This window comes from Salvia miltiorrhiza, chromosome 8, assembly GCF_028751815.1.
Source record: "Salvia miltiorrhiza cultivar Shanhuang (shh) chromosome 8, IMPLAD_Smil_shh, whole genome shotgun sequence".
Classification (NCBI taxonomy): domain Eukaryota; kingdom Viridiplantae; phylum Streptophyta; class Magnoliopsida; order Lamiales; family Lamiaceae; genus Salvia; species Salvia miltiorrhiza.
This window is the reverse complement of record NC_080394.1, coordinates 33,289,390-33,316,163: the sequence shown is the minus strand read 5'-3', so window position 1 is coordinate 33,316,163 and position 26,774 is coordinate 33,289,390. Positions and strand designations below refer to the sequence as shown.

At 40.0% G+C, this 26,774-nt stretch overlaps 3 protein-coding genes and 1 long non-coding RNA gene across 4 annotated transcripts; all 4 read right to left on the bottom strand.

Annotated features, from left to right (window-relative positions):
• Positions 1–2,292: 2,292 nt before the first annotated feature.
• On the bottom strand, positions 2,293–3,239 carry LOC130998355 (uncharacterized). The gene is made up of 2 exons (XM_057923780.1): positions 2,760–3,239; positions 2,293–2,694 (listed from the first exon to the last, which is right to left on the bottom strand). The coding sequence occupies exons 1-2, from the start codon at positions 3,237–3,239 to the stop codon at positions 2,293–2,295; spliced, it is 882 nt and encodes a 293-aa protein (XP_057779763.1).
• Positions 3,240–3,275: 36 nt separating this feature from the next.
• On the bottom strand, positions 3,276–4,931 carry LOC130998354 (uncharacterized). The gene is made up of 2 exons (XM_057923779.1): positions 4,122–4,931; positions 3,276–4,031 (listed from the first exon to the last, which is right to left on the bottom strand). The coding sequence occupies exons 1-2, from the start codon at positions 4,929–4,931 to the stop codon at positions 3,276–3,278; spliced, it is 1,566 nt and encodes a 521-aa protein (XP_057779762.1).
• Positions 4,932–10,599: 5,668 nt separating this feature from the next.
• LOC130997815 (S-adenosylmethionine synthase 3-like) lies at positions 10,600–13,084 on the bottom strand. Its single transcript, XM_057923251.1, has 2 exons — positions 12,777–13,084; positions 10,600–12,087 (listed from the first exon to the last, which is right to left on the bottom strand). The coding sequence occupies exon 2, from the start codon at positions 12,078–12,080 to the stop codon at positions 10,908–10,910; it is 1,173 nt and encodes a 390-aa protein (XP_057779234.1). The 5' UTR covers positions 12,081–12,087; positions 12,777–13,084; the 3' UTR covers positions 10,600–10,907.
• A 6,536-nt stretch (positions 13,085–19,620) lies between these two features.
• Positions 19,621–22,157, bottom strand: LOC130997814 (uncharacterized). The gene is made up of 3 exons (XR_009093220.1): positions 21,920–22,157; positions 20,514–20,589; positions 19,621–19,910 (listed from the first exon to the last, which is right to left on the bottom strand). It is a non-coding gene; the product is annotated as an uncharacterized LOC130997814 (long non-coding RNA).
• Between the last annotated feature and the right edge of the window lie 4,617 nt (positions 22,158–26,774).

Sequence of the window (26,774 nt, the reverse complement as noted above, 5' to 3'; positions counted from 1 at the left end):
CTAGCTTCCTTGCATGCCCTACCTTGTCCCAATCATAGTTCACTTTATTCACTGCCCAGAAAGCCTTGTGCTCCAATTCCACCGGTAAATGACACCTCTTGCCATACTCCATTCGATATGGTGACATCCCGAATGGAGTTTTGTATGCAGTTCGATATGCCCATAAGGAATCTTCCAACTTAAGACTCCAGTCCTTCCCTGTGGGGCCAACGGTCTTTCGCAAAATCGTTTTGATTATGCGATTTGAGAGTTCGGCCTGTCCATTGGCTTGTGGGTGATAGGCTGTCGAGACCCGATGTTGGACTCCATACTTTTTGAACAAGCTTTCGACCGAGAAATTGCAGAAGTGGGATCCTTGGTCGCTGATGATTGCTCTGGGCACACCAAACCTGCAGAAAATGTTAGTCTTCAAGAAATTCACCACTACCTTTGAGTCATTCGTCGGGGATGCTTTTGCCTCCACCCACTTGGAGAAATAATCCACCAAAAGTAGGATGTACAAGTTTCCTCTTGAGCTGGGAAGGGGTCCCATGAAGTCCATTCCCCAAATGTCAAAAATCTCTACGGGCATAATGGGCATCATGGGCATTTCATTCCTCCTGGTTATGTTTCCTTCTCGCTGGCATTGTGGGCAATTCTTGCAGATGGTGTAGTTGTCCTTAAAGATTGTTGGCCAATAAAAACCACACTCCAGAACCTTGGCTGCAGTTCTCTTGTGCCCAAAGTGTCCCCCACACTCCTTTGAATGGCAAAATTCTAGAATGCTTCTTTGCTCATCTTGTGGGATACATCTCCGAAGTACTTGGTCCCCGCATTGCTTCCACATATACGGTTCGTCCCAAATATATTCTCTGCTGTCTTTGGCCAATTTCTTCTTCTGGGCATAAGTGTATCCAGAGGGTACATATCCAAAACATAGGTAATTGCTCAAATCTGCGTACCATAGATCTTCCCTCCTTCCTTGGGCATAGAACAGTTGTTCATCCGGGAACATCTCCTTGATTGGTTCCCCTTCTTCCTTCCTCACGATCCTGCTTAGATGATCGGCCACTTGGTTTTGTGCTCCAGCCTTGTCCTTTATTTCCACGTCGAATTCTTGTAGAAGTAGAACCCATCGGATCAGTCTGGGCTTAGACTCCTTTTTGTCCAGAAGGTACTTCAGGGCCGCATGATCGGTGTAAACTGTGGTCTTTCCTCCAAGCAAGTAAGACCTGAATTTTTCAAAGGCGAACACCACTGCCAACATCTCCTTCTCAGTCGTTGAATAATTGACTTGGGCTCCGTTCAGTGTCTTCGAGGCATAATAGATGACGTGACTCTCCTTCCCCCACTTTTGCCCAAGAACTGCCCCTATGGCATATCCACTGGCGTCGCACATCACCTCGAAGGGCATACCCCAGTCAGGGGGTTGTATTATGGGTGCGGAGATCAGATTGTTCTTCAAGATCTGGAAAGCCTCCTTACAATCCTCATCAAAATTCCACTCCACTTCGTTTTGTAGCAACCTTGTCAGAGGTTGGGCAATCTTTGCAAAATCCTTCACGAACCTCCTGTAGAATCCAGCATGCCCAAGGAATCCTCGTAACTGCTTGATGTTCGTTGGATATGGTAGCTTGGCGATGATTTCAATTTTTGCTTTGTCTACCTCTATTCCTCTTCCTGATATCACATGTCCGAGCACGATACCTTCTTTAACCATAAAGTGGCACTTCGCATAGTTCAACACCAAACTCTTGTCAACGCACCTTTTCAGCACCTTTTCCAGATTGGCTAGGCATGAGTCGAAGGTTTGCCCATACACCGTGAAATCATCCATGAAGACTTCGATGCAATTCTCAAGGAGATCCGAGAATATGCTCATCATGCATCTTTGGAATGTGCCCGGGGCGTTGCATAGCCCAAATGGCATCCTCCGGTAGGCAAACGTCCCAAAAGGGCAAGTGAATGTCGTTTTGCCCTGGTCCTCCTCCGCGACCCAAATCTGCATATAGCCCGAGTATCCATCCAGAAAGCAAAAATATTGATTCCCCGCGAGTCTTTCCAGCATCTCATCGATGAAAGGCAAAGGGAAGTGATCCATCCGTGTTTTTTGGTTGAGCTTGTGGTAATCAATACACACCCTCCAGCCAGTTTGCAACCTTGTAGCAATCAATTCTCGGAATTCATTCTCCACCACTTGTATGCCCGACTTCTTGGGCACAACGTGTACTGGGCTTACCCACCTACTATCGAATACTGGGTATATTATGCCCAAATCCAACAGTTTGAGTATCTCTTTCATCACGACTTTCTTCATGGCTGGATTGAGCTTTCTCTGGGGGTCGGACTGGGACTGCATCTTTTCTCTAGTAATATGCGGTGCATGCATACAGTAGGGCTTATGCCCTTAATGTCGGCTAGGGTCCATCCAATTGCTTCCTTGTACTTCCCCAAAGTCATCTTGACTTTGTTCTCGTCTTCGAGTGTCAACTCTAAATTGATGATTACGGGTAAAGTGTCGTCCTCGCCCAAGAAGATATACTTGAGGTGTTTGGGCAAAGACTTCAGCTCGAGCTTGGGTGCCTTTTGGATTGATGGAACAAGTCGGTCTTCTTCCTTCGGGGTGGGGATTTTCAGTGCTTCAGTGTGGTTGACCTCTTCGCTCCACGCATTAAGTATCTTCACCGCCTCTTGCAAATGCTCCTCTTGCAAGTCCTCCTCGGTTATGCCATATGGATTATAGTGCCATATGGCTCCTTGAATGTTGTTCTGGGCAAAACCTCCTCAACAACCTTCTCGATCATGTCGACACTTTTCACCATCTCTGTATCGGCTGGATGTTTCATGGCATTGTATATGTCGAAGGTCACCGTTTCCCCTTCAAACTGACATGTTAGCTTGCCCGTATCACAATCAATGCGAGTCCTGGCAGTCTTTAGAAATGGTCTGCCCAAAAGTATGACCGGATCTCGTGCTTTTGACTTCCCCATGTCGAGAATGTAAAAATCCGCAGGAAAGATGAGTTCCTCCACTTTGACCAAAACGTCTTCCAATATCCCCTCTGGGTAGACATTTGATCGATCTGCTAGTTGGATCACCACTCGGGTAGGCTTCAGCGGTCCTATCTCCAGGTCCTGGTACATGGATAAGGGCATAACATTGATGGATGCCCCTAAGTCGAGCATTGCCTTTTCCACCTTCATGGTTCCTATTACACATGGAATGTAGAACATGCCAGGATCTCCACATTTTATGGGCATATCGCGTTGTAAGACTTCGGACACGGATTCACCCACTTAAAATTTCGCATCATCCGTGTATTTGACCTTCCGAGTGCAGAGTTCTTTGAGAAATTTTGCACATCTGGGCATAGAGCGTAGCGCGACCAAAAGGGGTATATTGACCTCTACCTTCTTGAAGATTTTAACCAGTTCGGTTAATTCTTCCTTCTCTTGTTCCTTGGCCATTCTGTCTGGGAAGGGGAGTCTGGGCTCAGTCTGGCTTGATTTCTCTTTACCCTTCCCTGTCGCCTTTCGCTTTGCCTCTTTCTCTTGGGCGAATTCTTCCTCATCTGCTGATCCCATTCCGACTTGCTCGTTGATCTCCGGCTTTTCTTTGTTTTTCTCCTTATCAACCTCGGGTAACTCATTTCCTCCTCTGAGTGTCATGGCATTCACCTTCTTCACCTCCACTTGGGATGGGAGTGTCCCTTGTTTGCTTTCAAGTCTGGCGACTGCTTGGGCAAGATGTGATAGTTGGGAGTTCACATTCTGCATTCCTCCTCTCGTCTCCATTATGAATTTTTCGGTCTCTTGCTGGAACTTCATTTGTTGTTGGGCCATTTGATGCACGAGCTCTGATAGGGAGGATCCTCTTCCCTGTTGAGGTTGTTGCGAGTATTGTGGTGGGTTACTCGTCTGCCCTTGGTTTGGCCCCAAAAAGTTGTTGTTGCCGTACCTAAGATTCTCATGTTGCCTCCATCCTTGATTGTTGTACTGCTGCCTGTAGGACTCAAAAGGTTTCTGGTTCTGCCCTCCGTTGTTTCCTCCTGGCTGTTGCCCAATACCATTAAGCTCTTCATCTTCGAAAAGTTGTGGACATTCATCGGTTGCATGTGAATTTGCCATGCAAAGCTGGCATGCCTTCACAGGCTTCCGAATGTTGGGAATCTCTTGATTGGGTGTTCCTTGGTTCGTCATAAATTTCTCGAACATGTTGCAAAGCTTGTCCAACTTTTCGTCTTGGGCAGAAGGAGCCGGCACCGGAGTAGTTCTGACTATAGTCCCTTCCTCATCTCTCGATTCCTCTGCCATGTCCGCTATGAGCTTGAAAGCTTCCGCTGCAGATTTGTTTAAGATTGATCCTCCACATGCAGCGTGTAACCATTGCCTATCTTGTTTTCGGAGTCCTCCCACGAAATACCGAATAAGATCATGATCCGGTATTTGGTGTTGTGGGCATTTGGCCAACATCTGCTTGAACCTTCCCCAGTATTCATAGAGGATTTCTCCCGTCCCCATTTTGATGTTACTTATTCGAGTCCTCAAATTCTGGATTCGGACGGCTGGGAAGTATCGCTCTAAAAACTTGCTCTGCAGCTCTTGCCAGGTCCGAATGCTTCCTTCGGGTAAATCGTACAACCACTCCCTCGCTCCTTCTAATAGAGAGAACGGAAAAGTGAGGAGTCGGATGTACTCGCCAAGGGCTAGACTTGCGGTGCGCACTGTTCCACACGTCATCTCAAAGTCTTGTAAATGTCTTTGAGGGTCTTCCCCGGGCATATCACTGTACTTGGGCAAAATTTGGATTAGTGTATGCTTCAACTCCCAATTTCCAGTGATCTCGGGTAACACTATTGCTGACGGCCTGAGATTCAGGTTGCTTGGGAACATCATGTCTCGAAGGGTCCTCTTGTTGTTGTTGTCATTCTGTCCTTCCGGATTTTCTGCCATCTCTCTCTTGCCTGTGCCTCTTGTTCTGCCCTGCGTCTGTTAGCGTTGTTCAGTCGGACAAGTCGCTCAATCTCCTCGTTGAACAAAAGGTCTTCGTTCCCTGCACTCCTAGTACGACGCATACACAAACGTGAAGGCAAAACTCACACAAAAATTACAAAAGAAATTACTAGCGCTCTCAGTTCCCCGGCAACAGCGCCAATTTGACGGAGCTGTCGTTTGAGCTTCGTGCAAATAAATAATCCTGTGCCCACAACTAGACTAGCTAGTGGTAAGTCCATAGTCGAATCCACAGGGAACTGAGCAGTAACTTCTCCTGCAAAGGTGTCACTAAAAAGGTTTTGTTTTCTGTAGTGTTCTGACCAAAACGTGGTTGTGGGCAGAACGGGTATCCAACCTAAACTGAAATAACAAAGTAGATAAATCAAATAACAAAACAATTATGACTTGGGTTTGAATCACTAAACATGAATTAACACTGGATCATTGGTGCAAAGATTAATCACTATATTCGCATACCAGTGGTTATAGGCATAAGAATTGTTGTGCCCCTATTGTCACTCGTCACGCACACAACAAACCCCTTACCGAATCTATCCTTTCAGTTTATGATCCCTTAGAAGGGTCAGCTAATGGAAATCAACTACCCCGGGCAACATCCATGCTCTCTGCGATGGCCTATCGCTAGTTGTGCTTTGCCCAGAATGCTTTAAGAATTAGATAGACCCACTTGACTCTTACGCCGATATTTCACAGCAGTCACAGCTCCAACACCAGTTGTACTATTTTGGAGGTCGATGGCAACTCGCCTTATGCCCAAATTATTACTTGTGGTCAGAACTTCCTAGTTAACTAGTGATCAATTAATTAACCAAGTTGTTACAACCTTTTTTGGAATCAAACCTAGTGTATCGGGAATATACTCATATAGTTGTTATGCTCAAATTAGACCTCTCGAGTTTATTCATTCATGCTTAGATCATCTTTCCCAAATCAGAATATAAACTTAGCCAACCATAACGTAAATAACACAAGCAAAAGATATAAAGGAAAACATAACTGGAATTGAAATTACTTAAATGAAAATCAAAATACCTACGGCCGAAAGTGCCGTGCAAAACATAAACAGAAAAGTACGAGGTTACGCCCACAGCCTGGGCTAGCTTCAACTCTCAAACAATGCACAACAAAACGGAATTTCAGCACCCTTGGCTTGTGAAGCTCGTCGGGTATTTATAGGAGTCATTAGGGTACGAAGGCCCAGCCCATTAGATGTGGCCGGATCCATGCAAGCATGGAGATGCTTATCCCTTTTCAGACCTAATCTTCATGAAGATATGTTTCCTTTTGGTTAAGGCATTGGTTTGGCCTTATCGGTCTCTTTTGGATAGCTGCCGCCTTCCGCCTTTCTCGGACTCCTACTTGCAATCCTTCTTCGCCCGTCTGTTGTGCGTCCGTCTTCTCTTGCATTCATTCCTTCTCTTTCCTGCCAGCTCTCGTGCGGTACTTATGGGCATAAGGGATGGTTTTGCCTCCAAATCCCCTTTGCTTCTGGCGCATACCTCTTTCACGAGAAGTGACAGCACTATCGACCCCTGGAGTACTCGGAGGATTCTTCTGCTCGGCTGATTCCGCTGCTCGGCTGATTTCGCTGCTCGGATGATTTCTCTGGCGAAACCGACTCCGCTGCTCTGGCATTTTGAATCCGCTGGCAGCTTGATTTCTCTGGCAAAGCCGACTCCGCTGCTCTGGCATTTCGAATCCGCTGTCAGCTTGATTTCTCTGGCAAAGCCGACTCCGCTGCTCTGGCATTTCGAATCCGTTGGCAGCTTGATTGCTCTGGCCCTTTGAATCCGCTGGCGGCTTTGATTCCTCTGGCCCTTTTGAATCCGCTAGCGGCTTGGATTCCTCTGGCATTTTGAATCCGCTGGAGGCTTTGATTCCTCTGGCCCTTTTGAATCCTCTGGCACTCCGCTTCTCTGGCATTTTGGCCTCTTCCCCATAAGCTGGTCCTGCCATTGAATTACGCCCTCCCAGGCGACCAAACGACACAAACACAAGGAAAAAGACTCGATCTAGACTTAAAACAAACACAAAAACAGAGCACAAACCTGGGCTCATCAATATTCCGAGGACGGACCTTTTTCACAGAGTACTTCGAGGCAAGAAGACGGCAAACATCTTTGTGTCTATTAGTGATTTGCAAAAGCGGTTCAATACCAATAGGCTGGGCGATAACCCCGATGATTATCTGAAGGCGACAAACATCCTCGTGGCCTATTTGATCATTTTTTTGTCGCGATAAGGGGTATGTTGATGATTGGGTGTGGGCACTGATTGAGGATCCTCGGGCGTGGTTGGACTTCCCATGGGGCTCATACTCATTTCAAATTTTATGCCATGGGATGAGCGTGCTGAAGAAGCACCCTTCGAAGATTGGCGGTCGAGGAAGACGTACCATTTCTATGGGCCCGCATGAGCATTACAGATTTGGTCATATGAGGCCATTCCGGCTTTGGGCAGGGCGTGTGGGTTGCGAGACACGTCCCTGAGAATGCCCTGATGTTTGATGTGGACGACCTGGAAGTCATCCGCTGACTTCACCCATTTTTCGATCTGGAAGTAATTATTGATGCTTTACACTTTCACTTTTTTTATGTTATATTTGACTAATCTTTGCTTACCTTTTATGTAGCATGACTGTTACACGACTCTGGCGCCAACTAAATTGGAGACAGATGAGCTTTATTATAACACCCTCTTGATCGGTCAGACATTTGATGTCCGATACTACCCTCAAGGGCAATATGCCGGATTGAGGGATCATGTTTTACCCGAACATGCTGTTGTTATTCCTCCTGCGCCGAAGAGTAGGTCACATTTACGATCAGAGAAGGCTCGTGGCAAGATGTCTGAGGTTGTTGAGCGTAAGAGACGCTCGTTTGTTGATCCGACTTCTAGCCCATCAAAGAGGCATAGGGCGTAGGAGTTTGAGTGAGGTCCAGAGGCAGAGTCAGATCAGGTTTGCTGTAAGCACGCCTCGTAGGGTCGACGGAACGAGGAGCTGATTTCTCATGTTATCGAGAGTGTGACTACTCGGTTGACTGACAGTGTGTGCCGCTCGATTATGGAAGATGAGTCAGAGCATGGACTGATTGCTCGAGTGACTCGAGGTGTGGTCGCCGCCATGTAGGATTTCTTCGGCCGACGATCTTCCAAGAGGTCTCGAAGATCATCATCCAGCCATATAAGTCATGCTGGACGCAGGAGTGAGGAGTACGACGGTCCGAGGATCAGTCACAGACGGTTTGCCTCCCATATTCCGCACGAGAGTCACAGACGATCATCTCATCATGATGATCGGCCTCCGGAGAGTGACAAACGATCATCTCATCATGATGATTGGCCTCGGGAGAGTCACATGCGATCATCTCATCATGAGGATCAGCCTCGTGAGTGTTAGGGATGATCAGGGCATGCTAAGGATCAGGCTAGGGAGAGTCAGGGGAGATCAGTGCATGCTGATGATGCGACTCGTCAGAGTTAGAGACAATCTGCTTCTTTGAGGATCATAGTTATCACCCGGAGCCTAGTCCACACATGCCTAGTGATGGTCTCGCGGATGACGATGTCTAGTTCAGTTGGACATATTCAGTTGAGGAGGACGATCATCCACATGATTTGGGTCGACCTGTTCTCAAGCTGTCTGCTGCCTTGAAGAGCCCGTACGTGGGTGGCCGGGTTATTGCGAGCGTGCAAGAGTTGAGGTCTGCTTTCACCCAGTTTAGGCGGTCGAGCGATGATGCTTATGTGACAGTCTTTGAGATATTTTACATGACCAAACCTTTGTTCACGCGGATATTGGATAGATTTTCAGAGTTCTCGAGCGAGGTACTATTTAAGTTATTTTTTAGTTATTTGATTACATATCGTAATGTTAAGTTATTTTTTTTTAATTGTGCAACTACATGATGCAGATTATCGACATGTTCATATTTCACCTGTATTGAAGGATTAGAATAAACCAGCCAAAATTTGCAGAAGGTCGAAGTCGTCTCCTGGGTGGAATTAGTTTAGTTGTTACTCCACTAGCCCCACTTGAGTTTTATTTAAGTTTTATTGTAAATTGCTTCGTTTTAGGAACAAATTAAGAATATATTTCAATTATTTCTTTTTCAGGAACAAATGAAGCTCCAGTTCGCAGAGTTGCATCCCGATGATCCTCAGGGTTTGTATGTGGAATCAAAGATGCACTATAAAAGACGGAACCCCCCGGATCGTGTGAATGGTTCCCACTGCATGAATGCCCGTAATGTAAGTGTACTTATATGTAATTCTATGTGAAAGGTCACAACATTCTAATTATATTTGTTGATAATGCAGATATATACTATCTGCAATGTTGGTGGAAACCATTGGGTTACGATTTGCATATCCATATAGCGATGGACAGTGGAGGTGTATGATTCATTGTCCCATGTTGAAGCTGCTTGACGACTCAGACACTCTCAGTTGAAGGCAATCACTCGTTTATTCCCTTGATTGTCAATTAGGGTGGGCTTTTGGGGCAACAATGCTAGATTGAAAGCACGTCGACCAGATGACTATTTGGAGTTGGTGATCATGCCACCTGAAGTTCAATTACACCAAGAAGACGAGGTGAGTTGCGGTGCCTATGCATGCGCTGACCTTAACATACTTCTTATTGGTACTCCGGCGCTTGATAGCTTGCAGACCGTGGAGTAGATACAAACATACCGAGATAAAATTGCCCACATTATTTTTAATTTGTCTATAGACGTACCAGGATTGTGATGGATTTGATGTTGTTCTAGTGCATTTGATGGATTTGATGTTGTTTGGATGTTGGCATTGTTGCATTTGATTTGGTTTGATTGTTTGTTATTGTTTGGTTGGATTGCTTGTTGTTGATATATGTCGATTGAGTTTAAAAATGGCTAACACTTGGCTGTACACGGTTTCTACTCGAAACCGTGTACAAAAGTGCGCAACCGTGCACCAAAGAACTCAGAACCGTGGGTGCAACCGTGTACAGTGCACCAAAGATTCCTGTTTTAAATTTTAATAGACAAATAAGTAAGTCAATTTCCTAAATTTAATTAATAAAATCGTTTATAACTATGTAATAATATCCATATATTTTATTTTCATTATATAAAATGGCATTAATTACACATTCAAACTATATAATAATATCTATATCTTTAACTTCCATAAGATAATATGATACCTAGTTAAATGTGCAATGCACGTTGATTTTGTTAGTATATAAAAGGGGCAAAATGATATATACATATTTTGAAAAAACCTAAAAATACCCACTTTTTATAAAAACATATAAATATACTTATTTGGGACATTTTTACCCTTATGTCGAGCATTAGTGTATTTTTTGCACTAATGCTTGATTTGTAATCGACAAATATCGAACATTAGTGTATTTTCTAAGAATGCTCGAATGCTTGACTCGCAATGGAGCATGTCGAGCATTGGTGTATTTATCATTATTATTCGACTCGCGGAAGTCGAGCATTAACATATTTATCACAAATACATTAATACTCGATATACTCACGGAAGTCGATATACTCGACTTGAAATAATCGAGGATGTTGAGCATTACGTGCAGCATGGATGAGCCGAGAAATCGTGAAATGTAACATAACATTCAATCTGCGACCCCAGACTACTATGATTCTGGAGAAAAATCGGTTAGAAGACAACTTTACCTAAGAGCAAACAACACGGTAATAATAATAATAATGATGATGAAAAAAAAAATTAAAAAAAAAAGCAAATATGAAGATGAATTCAACAACACAGCAGGCTCGGCTCCCTCATTTTCGGAGACACAAAATAACACTAATACTGCATCCGGGAGTCATGAAAAATATGCGTAGTCTTGATATACTCAGCCAAGCTTGTTATTGGTCTGCAGCAACGAGCTCAACAAATTCAGGCTTTGGGCTTGAGGATCTTGACAGTCTCCCAGGTGAAGTCAGGATCATCACGGCCAAAGTGACCGTAAGCAGCAGTCTTCTGGTACCTGAAGTTTCCTCCTCTCAGCAAGTCTAAGTTGATGGCCATCATTCCTGGCCTGAAGTCGAAGTTCTCCTTGATTAGTGTCAGAATATCCTTGTCCGGGATCTTCCCCGTCTTGTATGTATCAACGAACACAGACAGTGGTTCTGCTACTCCAATAGCATACGACACCTGGACAATGCATCTGCGAGCAAGTCCTGATGCCACAATACTCTTTGCTGCTTGCCTCACAATATATGCTCCACTCCTGTCCACTTTGGTAGGATCTTTGCCAGAGAAAGCACCTCCACCATGAGCACCCCACCCACCGTAGGTGTCGATGATGATTTTCCTACCGGTGAGACCAGCATCTCCATGAGGACCACCAATCACAAACCTCCCAGATGGGTTGAGATGGAAGATTGTCTTGTCATCAAGATACTGAGCAGGAATCACAGGTTTGATGACGTGCTCCTTCAAGTCAGCGGCAATCTGATCATTTGTAACAGTCTCATCATGCTGCGTAGAGATGAGGACTGTGTGAACTCTGATAGGAACCATGGCCCCTCCCTCGTTCTTGTACTCAACAGTAACTTGTGTCTTGCCATCAGGTCTCAACCATGCGCAAGTCTTGTTCTTCCTCACTTCAGTGAGTTTGGCACCAAGCTTGGTGGCAAGGACATGAGTAAGTGGCATCAGCTCTGGTGTTTCATCGGTGGCATAGCCGAACATGTGCCCTTGGTCACCAGCTCCGATCTCTTCAGGTTTCTTGGTGAGATGACCATGAACTCCCTGGGCAATGTCAGGGCTCTGTTGTTCAATGTTGACAAGGACCTTGCAGTGATCAGCATCAAGGCCAACATCTGGCGAGGTGAATCCAATCCCTCTGCAGGTATCACGAACTATCTTTTCATAGTCCACCTTAGCCTTGGTTGTGATCTCACCAAAGACCATGACCATATTAGTCTTGGTGCAAGTTTCACATGCTACTTTGCTCTCTGGGTCCTGCTCTAGGCAAGCATCAAGAATGGCATCTGAGACTTGGTCGCAGAGCTTGTCGGGGTGTCCTTCATTGACAGACTCTGAGGTGAACAGGAAGGTATCCATATTGTATCTGGAAAACAGGATCAGGGATGTGTTAGTTCTAGATGCTAGTACATGCAAACGATTCAAAAATTTTAGAGGCAGTTAAGTAACTATAAAGGTGCAATAACTTAAAGTTTGAAGATTCTCTGTCTATTGCAAAATGGATATAAACAGGCACAACAAGTAGCTATAGTAGAAACCACGCATTTTCTTCATGAACTCCAAAGGTATCGGAGTAAACAGTAAAGACTAATTTATGTAAAGGAACGTTATAAAACTTCTGAACGGCAGATGCAGCAGATTTAGAAAGCTGTTACAAATAATGCTATACGTGGTAGCTGAAAATTCTCGTGCAATCAATCATGGATCAGATAAATCAGATTTACGAATTATGTACGGAAAAATGCAGATCCTCAACTAATAATCACGGCATTCTCTCGAGCGCAAAATGCACAACAAGATCTGAATCTCACTACAATACAGCACAGATATTTACATCCACCATCACACTTCTAATGAAATTCTGCGATCCGGTAAACTAAACGGTATAGCAGCACATTCATCATCGAAAACAAGAAAACTGCCGACATTCAATTACCATAAATTCACAAATCTGTATAACACAAAAGTGAAAAAAAAAACACTAGATCTAAAACAATCACAGGTCACGACAACCAAATCTAACACAGTAAATCGAGACTCGGTCATTTTGCGTACCTTTCCGCAAAAGAGGAGGCCTAGATCTGCAGCTCAAAAGGGAGGAAGAGAGAAGTAGCGTAGTGAGATGCAGGTTAGTTGAAATGAAGGCGCGGGTATTTATAAACCCGGATCCGAAGGACTCGCTCTCTAGTTTCCCTTGGCAAATCAAAAAAACCTACCCTACCCGGGCCCACTACCGGACTCCTATGGTGCCAGTTAGCCAGTGAGACGGTGCCAGCTGGCCCCATTGACGGTGTCGGCTCACTTGGGTTGTGATTACCACAGTTTTCTGCATTCCGCAAATTGTACCATGCGCCATAGCGGTTGTACGTGGGTTGGTGAATCTTCGAGTTGAACCAAGCGCTAGCATGTTTGTACGTGGGTTGGTGAAATGTGAAAAATTAGTTCGATGTATTTGACTGCTTCACGAGTCACGAAAGTACTTAGTTTTGCTTTAAAGCAAGAAAAGAAAAGGAAAGAATATTAGTTTTAGTTTTACATGTACAGGCGTGAAATCGATCGAAATTCAATAGAAAATTATTTACATTTAATTATTAGCCATAAAGCATACGAAATGATCTTTAATTTTTAATTAAATTTATTTGACTGAAATTAAATTAGTGATATAATTTAAATTATAATAATCTCAATAATTGTTTATCATATGTTAATTTTTTGTTGAGAGTTAGAATATATTGCCATTTTATATAAGTTTTCATTTGATAAAATTTCATAAAAAGTTGATGTAGGATTGAGGATTTTAGAAAAATAAGAAGAAAAAACATATGTAAATTTGACATAGAATATGATGGAGGATTGATACATCGCATTTCTTGTTAATTGTATATAGAAAATATTTAATAATTTTATAGAAGTACAATTTTTTTAAATTGACAGGTAAATTTAAGACCACATCTTATATGTGAGCATCATCTCATCCGAACTTTACAAGACTTTTGAGCATCATCTGATCTATAGCTGAAATATCACATTTGACTTTTGTACGTCAAACTTTTAATCATCATCTTATCTGAATATTGAAATGTGACATTTGCTTATGAACATCATCATCTGAAGCTTAAAAAAATATAACTAACTTTTGAGCATCATCTCGTCTACAACTTGAAAGATAAAATTGACTTGTGAGCAGCATCTCATCTAGAGCTCGTAAGACCATAACTGACTTGTGAGCATCATCTCATGTGGAGCTTGAAAGACCATAATTGACTTGTGAACGTCATCTCGTCTATAGTTAGATAGACCAAAACTGAGTTCTAGGCATCACTCATTTTGATATTGAAATACCAGAGCTGAGTGCTAAGTAACATTTCATTTGGAACTTTAAAGGTCATAATTAAGTTATGAGCATTATCTTGTTTGCTTCACAAATCACTTCTAACTTGTGAGCATCATATTGTTTGGAGTCAAAACTGAGTTCTGAGTACATCTCGTATGAAGCTTGATAGACCACCTTTGACTTTTGAACATTATATCACATGGAGTTTGAAAGACCAGAAATGAATTTTAAGAATCATCTCGTCTAGGGCTATAAATAAGCATATATATTCCTAGCATATCAATTAGTTGACCAATTTGTATAGTAATTAATTTAGTACAAATAATAATTTTTCCACTTTGAATAAATAAAAAACTTATGCAGACATGTCAATATGAGTTAGTTTTAAATATATTAAACCAACTTTTATTAAATTTTAATTTATTTTATATATAAACATTAGTGTTTAGAAAATCATCTTATGTTCATCAAACAATCGAAATTTTCAGCTTTCTCAACGTTGGTATCATGGTAAACTCATCATTTTTAAAAATTAAATTAAGTAACTTAAATTTAGAGTGTTCACCTCTACACTAAATTGCATTTCCCTCAAACCAACATCAAATAATTGAATTTTTCAATTCGATTATTGGTTAATCAAGTTAAACCAAGTAATATTTTAGTTTTGAAAAAATTAGTAATAATTCGTACTTAAATTGGTCGATTTGATTTTATAAGAAACAACAAAATCAAATTAATTATTTGATCTTTTTTTATTTTATACAATAAAGCATAACATAGAATTAATTAATTAATTAACTACTTTAAATAAATTAACAATGTGTTATCCAATTAACCTAATAAAATGTTATATGTTGTTATACATAGACTTACCCATTCTTTTTTTTTAGAAGAGTAGTTACCCATTCTTTAAAATCATGTACATAAACACAATCTATATACTGAATTGATATTTTGTTGATTAATTGAAAAATAAAAATGAGCCGCAAAGATTAATCCCGAGAAGTAAAATTTATTAATTCATTTTTCTAACATGTGATTTCTATTATTTGACAAACTTAATTATTTTATGTTTAACTATAAAATCAGTAAACTAAAAAGATAAAACATGACAAATTAAATTTATTAATTTACTGTTTTATTATATGGACATCTATTATTTTGACAAACTTAGTTATTGGCTGAATTATTATTAATCGAATTAAATTAAAATTTTGATGAAAAAATATAACTACTTATTTGGCCAACTAAATAATTAATAATTAGTCCAATTAAATTCAAGATGCAAAATATATGTAGGATGGGATACTATACATAATTATTTATATAAGTTTTATTCAAGGTGTAGTATGATTAAAAACAATATGAAATAGAAGTAATGAGAAAAAAATAAAAAAAATAAAGAAAAATTTAAAATATATATAAATAAAAAAATTCCAGGTATATCACTTAGGTCAAACTCATTTGCAAAGAAGATTTTTGATGGTGGCGTTTTATCATTTGTTGGTTGACTTTTGGCTCGTAGCAACTATCACAAAATTATTTGATAATTTGGTCGAAATTGTATAGTTACTTTTTCTTTTCTTTAAACATCTTAATCAGGAATATGGTAGCTCATAATATCATTTTAGGTGCTGCAATAACTGGAAATACCGCTCCGGCGCCAATTATATCACATTTTTTACCTATTAATTACTTTTATTTATTTTTAAACAAAAAATTCCCGTCGAATTAGGATGCATAACAGAAACACATAAAATTTTTATTATGATTTAATTAAAATAATGAAAATGAAGAAAGAATCAAGGTGTTGTTTTTTTAAAATTACAATATATATCTAAGTATTATATAATTAAATGAGCAATCTGCACGCAAGCGAGATCTCTACACCACACAAAGGTGAGAAAATAATCGCATGCATGCAAATCACTATCTACACAAAAGTTGTGGAAAAATAACTGCATGCATGCGAAACCACTACCCGCACAAAGTGGAAAAATTATCCGCACGTAAATGTGATTGAACCAAGATCTCTCACAAAAGAAAATTTTTGAATGCCTTAACTTTGCCACTTGAGCTAGTCTTCATTGCCCATTCATTTATACTTTTTTATTTTATGCAAATCATTCATTTATACTTTTAGTAAGCCTTTTTTTGAACTCCGGGAAAGAAAATGGACAATAATTTTAATAAATTTTAGAATAATTGCATGTTTTAAAAAATCGAATAGAGATAAAGTATATCTTGTTCATCACTTATTTATTTTAATAATTTAATACAAAATATACATGTAATTTATATACACACATAATGTGTGGGTGTATTATTTTTCATGAAATTGGTTGAAGTGGGCAGAATATGTGGTGCCTTTGCATTGCCTCAAAATGGGTTGGTGAATTTTCACTACCAGAAAAGTCGTCACCCTTCTACCTACATTTATGTTACTACTTGTTAATTTGTTATTCCGAATATATAGCGGTAACTCAAATGTCCGAAATTTGAATATTCGATTCAAAATAAATTAAGATTTGAAATTTAATTTGAATTTGTCCAAATTTTGGATTGAGTGGGATTGAATTTTAAGTAAATTTTAAATTTTTGAATTGAATCGAATTGATAGTTCTAAAGTTAAAAAAAAAAAAAAATCAAAACTCGAATTATATTTATAATATAAATAATATTATAATATTATATGTAAATATATATGGATTAGTTCTTAGATAGTATATGTAAATATTATAATATTATATGTAAATAATATCTAAATTCTAACCCTACACTCTGATCTTGGTTGATTATAATTAATAGTTTGTTAATTAGGATCTTAATTCGATCAAAATTATCTAATTGGTTAAGTTGATATGTAGTTTCGATTTTTCGGAATTTTTTTTTACATTTCGGATTTTGCGATTTGTATCAAATTTTATCCGAAATTTTTCAAATTTTCAGATTCGAAATTTTGAATAATATAGTTCGGATTGATTGAATTTTAAGAGAATTTCGGAAATTTTGGATCAGATCAAATTGAATTAGGTAAAAATCTAATCTACAATTCGAATGCTCGCCCCAAATTTCCAATGTTCAATTAGTGCACGGTCCTTTTAAAAAATGTAGATAATGCACGGTGTCATCACCTTGATTATTTATTACTCCATCCGTCCCATGAAGCATGACACACTTCTTTTCGACACGGGAATTAAGAAATTGGTATTTTGTGTCTTAAGTGTGATAGGTGGAAAAGTGAAAATGTGAATAAAGGGTAAAATTTTTGTCATTTTTAGAAACGTGTCATGCTTCGTGAGATAGACCAAAAAGGAAACTGTGTCATGCTTCGTAGGAAGGAGAGAGTATTATTATTATTATTTACAAATTGCTTCAGAAGTAGTAGGACCAATAAAAAACTCTCGACGAAATAATAAAATAAACAATTACTCCTGGTGCTTACTTTGCATGACATAACAAAAAAAAAAAAAATGACATGGAGAGAAAAATAATCCCACAGCACACTAGTTCCTGACAGGCATGAATATGATGAAATATATCTGTCTTACATGTCGCAGAATATTCATAAAGCAGTTAGCAGTATAAAGTAACTCTTGAAATCAAGTTGATAATAGACAATTATGGTGTGTGCCAAAATTTAAAGTAAAAGGTTATGACCATTTTTTTTTTTTTTTATCGTTAATTCAGAAAGAACAATTTCAGATTCACATTTATAACAAAGGAACCGTGATTGTTTGGAAATAATCTATCCTATATAATAAGTAAATGACTTATTCCATATGACATTCTCATATTTTGTTATTTCAAATCTCTCGAACTCCACTTCATTTGCAATTATTCCTATTATATAACATTCTTATAATTTTAATTTTAATTTATATTGACTTCAATAATGCATTTAAAAGATCACTTTAATTCATGCGTTTACATATTATTATGCCTATAGTCATTTTATTTCTCTTAAGTTATCACTATATATTCTTAATTTATATATTTTTATTTATATAATTTTTTGAAGTTGTGTACTAAATTCATAATTTAAATTAAATTTTATTAAAAGAAGGAAAACAAAAAAACCCTTGAGAGCACAACGAGCAAACTAAGGGCCGAGCCTCGTTAAAACCTTTCTAAGGCAAACCCGCAAGGGAAAATCCTTAGAAGGGAAAAAGAGTACTCGTAAGAGAAACAAAAAAGTGCAAGGAAGCGGAGGTGAGACGACTTCAAAGGTTCCGGCCTAACCATCACCCCTAAGCCGCTCGGCTTCCCAACACCGAAAAACAGAACAAACACAGGGTAGAGAAATAAAAACAAACAACGAAAGAAACAACCCCGCACCATAAACACCCACACGCATAAGCCAAGCGCCTTCGGAAAATAGGAGGTAAAACTCCGGGATTCGGCATATCGACAACCAGGGGCGGATCCAGGATTCAATGTTAGGGGGGGTTGAATCTATTGGACTACGGTGCTTGAAAATATTTACACGGGGGTTCGGGGGCGGGAGCCCCCGAAGCAATTTTTTTGAGCATTCCGTACACTCCATTTCATACATTTTTTCAACAATCACTTAATATAATAAGATAATTGTTCGCAATTCAATTAATTCAACATCAAGTAGATTGAAAGCATATAAAAACGTACTTTTATTCATTTTTCTTAAAAAAAAATTGTTTCATCTTCTAAACAAATAAACTAATTTTCATTGTTAGTAATTAGTAATTTTACTTTTACCTTTAGAATTGACTCAAATTTAACATTAAAAATTAACTAAGAAAGAAAAAATGATAAAAATAATACTATAAATGTAACAACTCAATGTGTTGAGCAATTAATATGGATAGTTGGATACTATAAATAATGTATTACTATATTTTTTCTTGTATTTTTTTATTTATATACACATATATATAGATATAAAACAAAATAATAAATATATATATCTATAATTTAAAAAAAAAAAAAAACTCAAAAATTGGGAGGGGGCTGAAGCCCCCCCTAGCCCCCCCTGGATCTGCCACTGTCGACAACGGAAGCCACAGAATCCCAAAAGAAAACCGACCCCGAGAAACGGGATCGGAAACCAACGGAGTCCGACCAGCAGCGCCCCCGAGCCGAGCTCGCCCAGACCCGAAAAGGCGCTACTGACACTCCAAACCTCACAACACCAGACCCCCGCCAACCAACAACCAACCTCCGCCTCATCACCTGCGCCACCAACAGCGCAAAAGCTAACTGAACACCAAAAGCCCAGCCTAAACCAAGTGCCTACCAACTGTTCGGTAAAAAGCTGCCCCAACCGACCATAAAAAAAGCGAAGAAACAACCCCTCATCAACGCAGGTAAGCGCCTCCGGGAAAAAGGAGATAAAACTCCAGGACTCAGCATAACGATGACGGAAGCCACTGAGTCCCATGAAAAAATAGACCCCGAGGAACGGGGCCCAAAATGTAACGACCCGACTTCTCCAAGGCAAAAAGAAATAGGAAAATAATTGAAGGATTTAATTGAGCTGAATAAAATTGATAATTTACCCATTAAATCGGGTATTCATCTCTAAAGAGATAAGATGAAAGAAGATAAAATGAAAGGCGTTGAGAGATGCCAATCAAATGACAATATTCAAACTCAGGATCGCATAGGTTTAGTTTCGTGACTCTGATTATAATCATTGATAGCTTCACTAATAGAAATATGGGTTAAGAGTCTAAGCCCAACAAGATAATATTGTACCACATAATAGAAGTTTCAATTTAGGGGATGGAGAACGAGGTGACAAGCTAGTCATTAGCGGAAGCAAAAGACATCGTAGAACCCTAGCCTCAGCTCAGTCCCGTCTGCACCAACCGATCAACCTGAAAACATTTGAAAATAATTTGGGCTGAGTACTAATGTACTCAGTGGGCACAAGTTTTCGAAATATTTTATGAAGTAATCGAAGCAGTTTATCCAATATCACAATCATGACTTAGAAGGTTTTAAAACGGAATCCCACTTCTAAGCATGACAAAACTTTTCTTCATTAAGTGGCGCGCCATGTACGTTCGATTGTTACTCACTTCCTCCCTACATTCACTGATCTCGGGACGCACCCAGTCAGATCCAAAATCTGTTATTGATCTCGGGACGCACCCGGTCGGAATCAATAACCTTAACTGTGCTCCGAATAACCTCCTGTCAAGCACCGTGCTCCGGATAACCTCCTGTCAAGCACCCACCCTTATAACGTTCTAAATCTGTTAGTGCACGATGGCGATCAACTCATCGAGCCACTAACCCTGTGTACACAATCCTCTTTTAGCGTGTTAGGCCAAATGAGAATCTCGATCGATACTTAAGCGAGCCTTAAACAATTACAGAACGCACATAAAAACATTTATATTGGATAAACAGATAATTTTCATGAAATATCAGAGCTTATATAACTCAAGATACATTGTATGTAAAATAAAACCCACCTGAATAGGCAAAGCCTGTAGTTTAATCGTAAACCTGTCACGGGAAAGCAATGCTAAACCTCCTGATCCTCAAAGCCTACAAAAAATCTATTCTTAATAGGTCTATTGGTGCTATTCTAACTTCTAAATAAAAAAATGGGAAAATCACTAACTATTGATACACTTTGCCCGAATTAAGGAATACGTATTCATTGAGGATCAAAGTTCCAAAAATAATTAATAACTTAATGAAAATTAAATAAATAATGAATTTAAAAATTTTAAAATACTTAGTAATTTAATCAAAATATAAATTTAATCCATGAGGAATTAATAGACTACTTAAGTCTCATAAAATAATAGAGTCCAAAGAATTTAATATAAGAGGCCTGCTTAATTTAAATGAGCCAAGGTAGAATAAATAAACAGAGCCCAATTAGAAAATAATAAAATCAGCCCAGTATATATAACTAAATCGGCCCATTAGCTAATTTGAAGATAACCCAAATTAAAAGTCCAATTAAAAGAGTCAAAACCCTAAATGTAAAAGTCTGAAATTAAAAACAAAATAAATTAAACATTTCTCATCACTCTCTCTCCTCTCAAACGGCTCTCTCTCTTTCTCTCCCTCTCTCTCCACTTCTCCTCCTTTCTCTCTCAAAACCCCCGCCCCTCTTTCCCCTCCATAGCTTCCGCCGCCACCGCCTCCCTTCCGGCGCCCGCACGGCCGGAAGGCCTGCTGCCCTTGACTCTCTCTCTCTCTCCCAGCCCTTGACACACTCATCAGACACGGCGCCGGCCACCCTCTGAATCCAGCGACGACGCGACTCCAGCCGCACCGCCGCCTCCTCCCTCTCTCCCTCTCCGTCCGTGGCCGCACGATAGCGGCCGGGCCGCCGCGCCCTTCCCATCTCCTCCATTCTCTCACTTTACCGGCAGTAGGCAGCCAAGGAGGGCCGCCACCGCTGCTGCTCCATTCATGCCGCGTCAGCGGCGCTCGGCCTTCGGCCGCGCCGCCCCGGCCTCGCCCCCGACGCCGCCTCGCTCCGACCCCGTCTGTCTTGGCCGTGGGTGGCCGGCGGGCTGCTGCAACGCCGGCAGCCGCGGCTTTGACAGCTCGGCGTCGAGCTCGGACAGCCCGCATTCGTCTCCCTCTCGTCTCTCACACTCAAAAAGGAAAATTCTCAGATTTGAAAAGATTTGATTTTGAGTGATCTATTTCTGAAATTTCTTAATGAAAGCTGTCAATTTGTTTCTTTGTTTTGAACTGATCCTTCTTCTCTCATTCTTTGGTTTAAAGATGAATTGGTATGTGAGTTCTCATTGTAAATAAGTCATGAAAAAGTATGTCTTAGAGTTGTACTGTGTGAGTCTATGTTCAAGAAGTGAAGGAGATGAGACTAGCATAAGACTGTAGAGAATCTTACCTGAAAGCTGGAGCATAAGCTGAAGCATAAGTGGTCTGTGTGGTGAGGTGAAAATGAAGGTGTGTGGTGAGGTGAAAATGAAGGCTGCAGTCATTAATTAGGATTGATGAATAAATTTGAAAACAATGGCTGAAATGAGGCTGAAACTTGGCTGCATGTAGGCCAAGTGTCACAACATGGCTGTTGAAGAATATCTTGGAAAGGAAAAGAATTTCCTGCAGGATCACTTGTCTGGAGATAAAATAAATTCTGATGTTGGTGGATTCTTGAGAAAAGAATAGATGTTTCATCTCACTCACGTAGGCAGAAAAAAATATTAATCTGATCTTGGGCTCATAAAATAAAGTCTTCATATGTTGGGCTTAATGCCTCAAAAATAAATAAATAACTAAATAAATAAGTAGATCAACCCAAAGCTTTTAAAAATATAACTATATATATATTGGGCCTTAGACTCAGTGGAATAAATAAATAAATACAATGATAGATACTTGAATAAGTAAAATGAAAAATATTAGTCATATAATTTAGTAATGTCTCAAAATTTTGATTGATCAAAATAATTATATTGAATATAAATCTATATCAATCTCCTTGATATAATATAATTATAAAATATCGAACGTGTATCAATAGTATACTTAATTAATGGTCTTCTATATTTCTTATGAAAATGTCGGGATGTCACATACCACCCTCCTTAAAAAAAAATTCGTCCTCGAAATTTACAAGCCGTAGCAATCTAACTTGGGGTATTGAGCTTACAACTTTTCTTCTAGTTCCTACTTCGCTTTTTCTACACCATGGTGGTGCTAAAGTACTAACCAAGGGATTTTGCTCGTTTCTTAAAACTTGGATCTTTCGATCAAGCATCGGGATTGGCTTATCTCCATAGTTCAGGTGTTGGGCTAGATCTACTTCATCCTGCTTTACTACACGCTTTGGATCAAACACATACTTTCACAATAGTGAAACGTGAAACGCATTGTGCACGTCCTCAATGCTAGGTGGCAGTGTCAACCTATAAGCTACATTGCCCACTCTATCTGAGATCTCAAAAGATCATATATAATGAGGTCGTAAAATACCTCTACTTAAAAAAAAATGGATAACTCCTTTTGTTGGAAAATTTTGAGAAATAGTCGATCCTCAACTCAACATCGAACTCTAATTCAGTGCATCGTGTATCACATATGACTTTTATCTATCTTGTGCTTCTTTTATCTTCTGCTTAATCTGGCCGACTTTCTCAATCATCTGCTGAACTAGTTTCGGTCCCAACAATTTTCGCTCGCGTGCTTCTTTCCAATAAAGTGGTAATCTGCATTCACGTCCATGTAGCACTTCGTAAGGTCATTCCAATCGTTGACTGGTAGCTGTCATCATAGGTGAACTCCATGAAAGGCAGCAGGTCCTCACAATTTCCTCATTTCTCTGCAACAATTGCTCGAAGCACCTCTTCCAATAATTGGATTGTTCATTCAGATTGACCGTTTGTTTAGTGGTGGTAAGTTATGCTGAAGTTTATCCTGGTGTCTATGGCTTCTTGTAAGTTCCTCCAGAGTCTAACTGTGAATCTCGAATCACGATCAGATGCGATTGACTCAGATACATCGCCAAGACGCACAATTTCTTTAATCTCTAGCCCCGCAAGCTTCTCCAATCTGAAAGTCATTTGTATGTGGAGGATATGTGCCGAACTTGATAGGCGATCCACGATCACCCAAATGATGGTGTCTCTATGCGTTGATCTGGGTAAGCTCACCACAAATCCTATATTGATATGCTCTCATTTTCATTCCGAAATAGGCAACTGTTGCAGTGTTTTGTAGGGTTTTTGGCGCAGAGCTTTGATTTGCTGGCATGCAAGACATCGTTCCACGAACAGAACTATACCTCTCTTCATTCCTTTCAACTGGAACGCTTTTCTTCAAGTCTCGATACATTTTCATGCTTCCAGGGTGGGTTGTAATCGACATGTCGTGTGTTTCACTCATGATTTCACTCTTCAGCTCTTCTTTGCGTGGCACACACAATCTTTCACCAACCATTAGTGCATTATCCTTGGCTTCGGTGAATCCTTTAGTTTCACTTGTTCTTGCAACGAGACGAATCTTCTCCAAGAACCAATCTTCCTTTTGTTTTTGCACAATTCTTTCGCTCAAATCAGGTTTAACTATTAGTGCAGCTACACAACTTGATATTGTATCTGATGATTAGCAATTTCTAAATTGAGTGAGGCGAAGTCACGATTCAGTTCCCTCTGTTGGGTGGTGAAATACCCTAACTTGGCTCTCGTCTTTCGATTTAAGGAGTCAACTACTACATTCGCTTTTCCTAGGTGGTAACTGATGGTGCAATCGTAATCCTTTACTAATTCGAGCTATTTTCGTTATCTCATGTTCAAATCCATTTTGCTCGAAGAGGTACTTCAACTCTTATGATCTGTGAAGATTACTCACTTAACTCCATAGAAGTGGTGTCTCCAAATCTTCAACTTGTACACGACGACCGTGAGCTCTAAGTCATGAGTCGGGTAGTTCAGCTCATGGGGCTTCAGTTGACGACACGCGTATGCTCATACTTTCTGATTTTGTATCCACACGCAACCTAGTCCTAGCTTTGAGGCATAATGCCAACACCACAAACTCTTCATTTTCTTCTGGCATTGCTAATACTGGGGTAGTAGTCAGCCTTCTCTTGAGTTCCTAAAAATTTTGTTCACAAACTTCGGACCAAAAGTACTTGATTCTCCTTCTTAAAAGCTAAGTCATTGGCCCAGCCGATTTTTTTTTAAGAATCCCTCAATTAATCTTTAGTAGTAGCCCGTTAGACCGAGGAAACTTATAATCTCATTAACGTTTGATGGTGCCTTCCATTCCTTAACTGCTTCGACCTTGGCAGGGTCCACTTTGATTCCCTCAGTCGACATAATGTGACTGAGAAACATCACTTCTCCCAACCAAAACTCACACTTGCTGAATTTGGCGAGTAGTCTCTCATCCCGCAACGTCTCGAGTACGATGCGAGTGTTCTTCGTGTTGTTCTACAGTCTTATAGTAGATGGGGTTGTCCTCAATGAACACTAAGACGAAACTATCGAGATACTGATGGGACACTCTATTCATTAGATCCATGAAAATGACTGGGGCATTTGTTAATCCAAAAGCATCACTGTGAACTTGTAATATTCGTAACGCGTTTGAAATGTTGTCTTAGAAATGTCCTCCCTTTTCATCTTGAGCTAGTGGTAACCAGAGCTTAGGTCAACCTTGGAAAAGACATCGGCTCTTTTTAGCTGATCAAATAGGTCGTCTATCCTCGGAAGAGGATATCTATTCTTTATCGCGAGCATGTTTAGTTCCCTATAATTGATACACATTCTTTAGCGAACCATCTTGCTTCTTAACGAATAGGGCCGGTACTTTCCCCGAGGATATGTTGGGCTGTATGAAACCTAGGTCCCGCAATTATTGCAGTTGCACTTTCTATTTCTGTAGCTCTAGTGGGGCCATTCTATACGGCGCCTTTGGCACTGGAGATGCTCTAGGTTCTAGGTCAATTGTAACTTCTAGTTGTCGGTCTGGTGGCAAACCGAGCAATTCTTCGGGAAAATCATCTTTGATATCTCGAACCAATGTAACTTCTTCGATCGTCTTCCTCTGAATCAGGTTCTTCTGTCAAACTGACTAAGAAAAGTCTGACATTCTCATTTCCTCATTAGCCTGCTAGCAATGACTAGGTCGTGAGAGCTCTGCTTAGTGGTTGTGCATAGGTGAGACGTCCCTGGCTCGCTAGGGAGATTGATATCTCATGGCGCGGTCCGTTCCCGAACTTCTCCGCGCGTTTCTCATCCGTGTTCACCAGTTGTGGGGCAGACCTCGACAATTAGTTAAAAGCTCAATCAGAGTTGGTGACTGTTCCATTTCTTTGCTTTAAGTCTCAAGATTCGTTCTGTTTCTTTTGGCGGTAACAGTTAGGTATGTATTTCTCATATAACTCTGCCTTGAAGTCATCCCAGGCGAGATTCTCCCATCGCCTTGATCCATTCCTCAGTATCCATAGGATCGCCTAAACCGTCGAACATAGGTGGCTTCTCCTTGTCGACCCTTTTTACTACTAACCGCTCTGGTGCTACTTGTGGTGCAAGCTCATTAGAGGTAATTCTTTATCGTCATCCACGCCTTCTTATTGCCATATCCATCGTGTAGTTAAAGGTTCAATTGGTTAATAGGGCTTAACAATATCATATGTGAATCAATCATGAGACATGCGTGCTACGAGAAGAAAATTTGAACACGCATAAAGTATGAATAAGTTACTGATATACATGCCTCAAGAGAGGACTTTCAAACTATTCAAAATAACAATAGCGCATCTCAAAGGGGTTCTTTTGGTTAATACGATTGAACAACTTCGGATGTAAACTAACCATAATAACTATGCGTGTTACGTAAAGAAGAATTTGAATAACACGCGTTAAAGCACGAACAAAATATTTATGAATCATATGCCTCGAAAGAGGTCTTTCAATATAATGAATATAATACTATACTTCAACTGTTTCTTTGGAATACATAAGTGCAATACGAGAATTTATTAAAAGAATTTGGGTGTCTAGGTAAGGTCTGAGCAAAAAGTAGACGAGTTCGACCTCACAATCAAAAGGTTAGGTGGTTCTATCAAAAGAAAGGTTATTCAAACAACTATTACAACTATTAATCTAATAACGCATGTAGGCAATTGTTTTCTCATATATTTCTTGTGATAACTTCCTCAATATTGTTCTTATGATCTTCGTACGATGTCAATGGCCTTGGCTTGGTGCTCTTGGTCAACTGCGGAAAATCGTTGA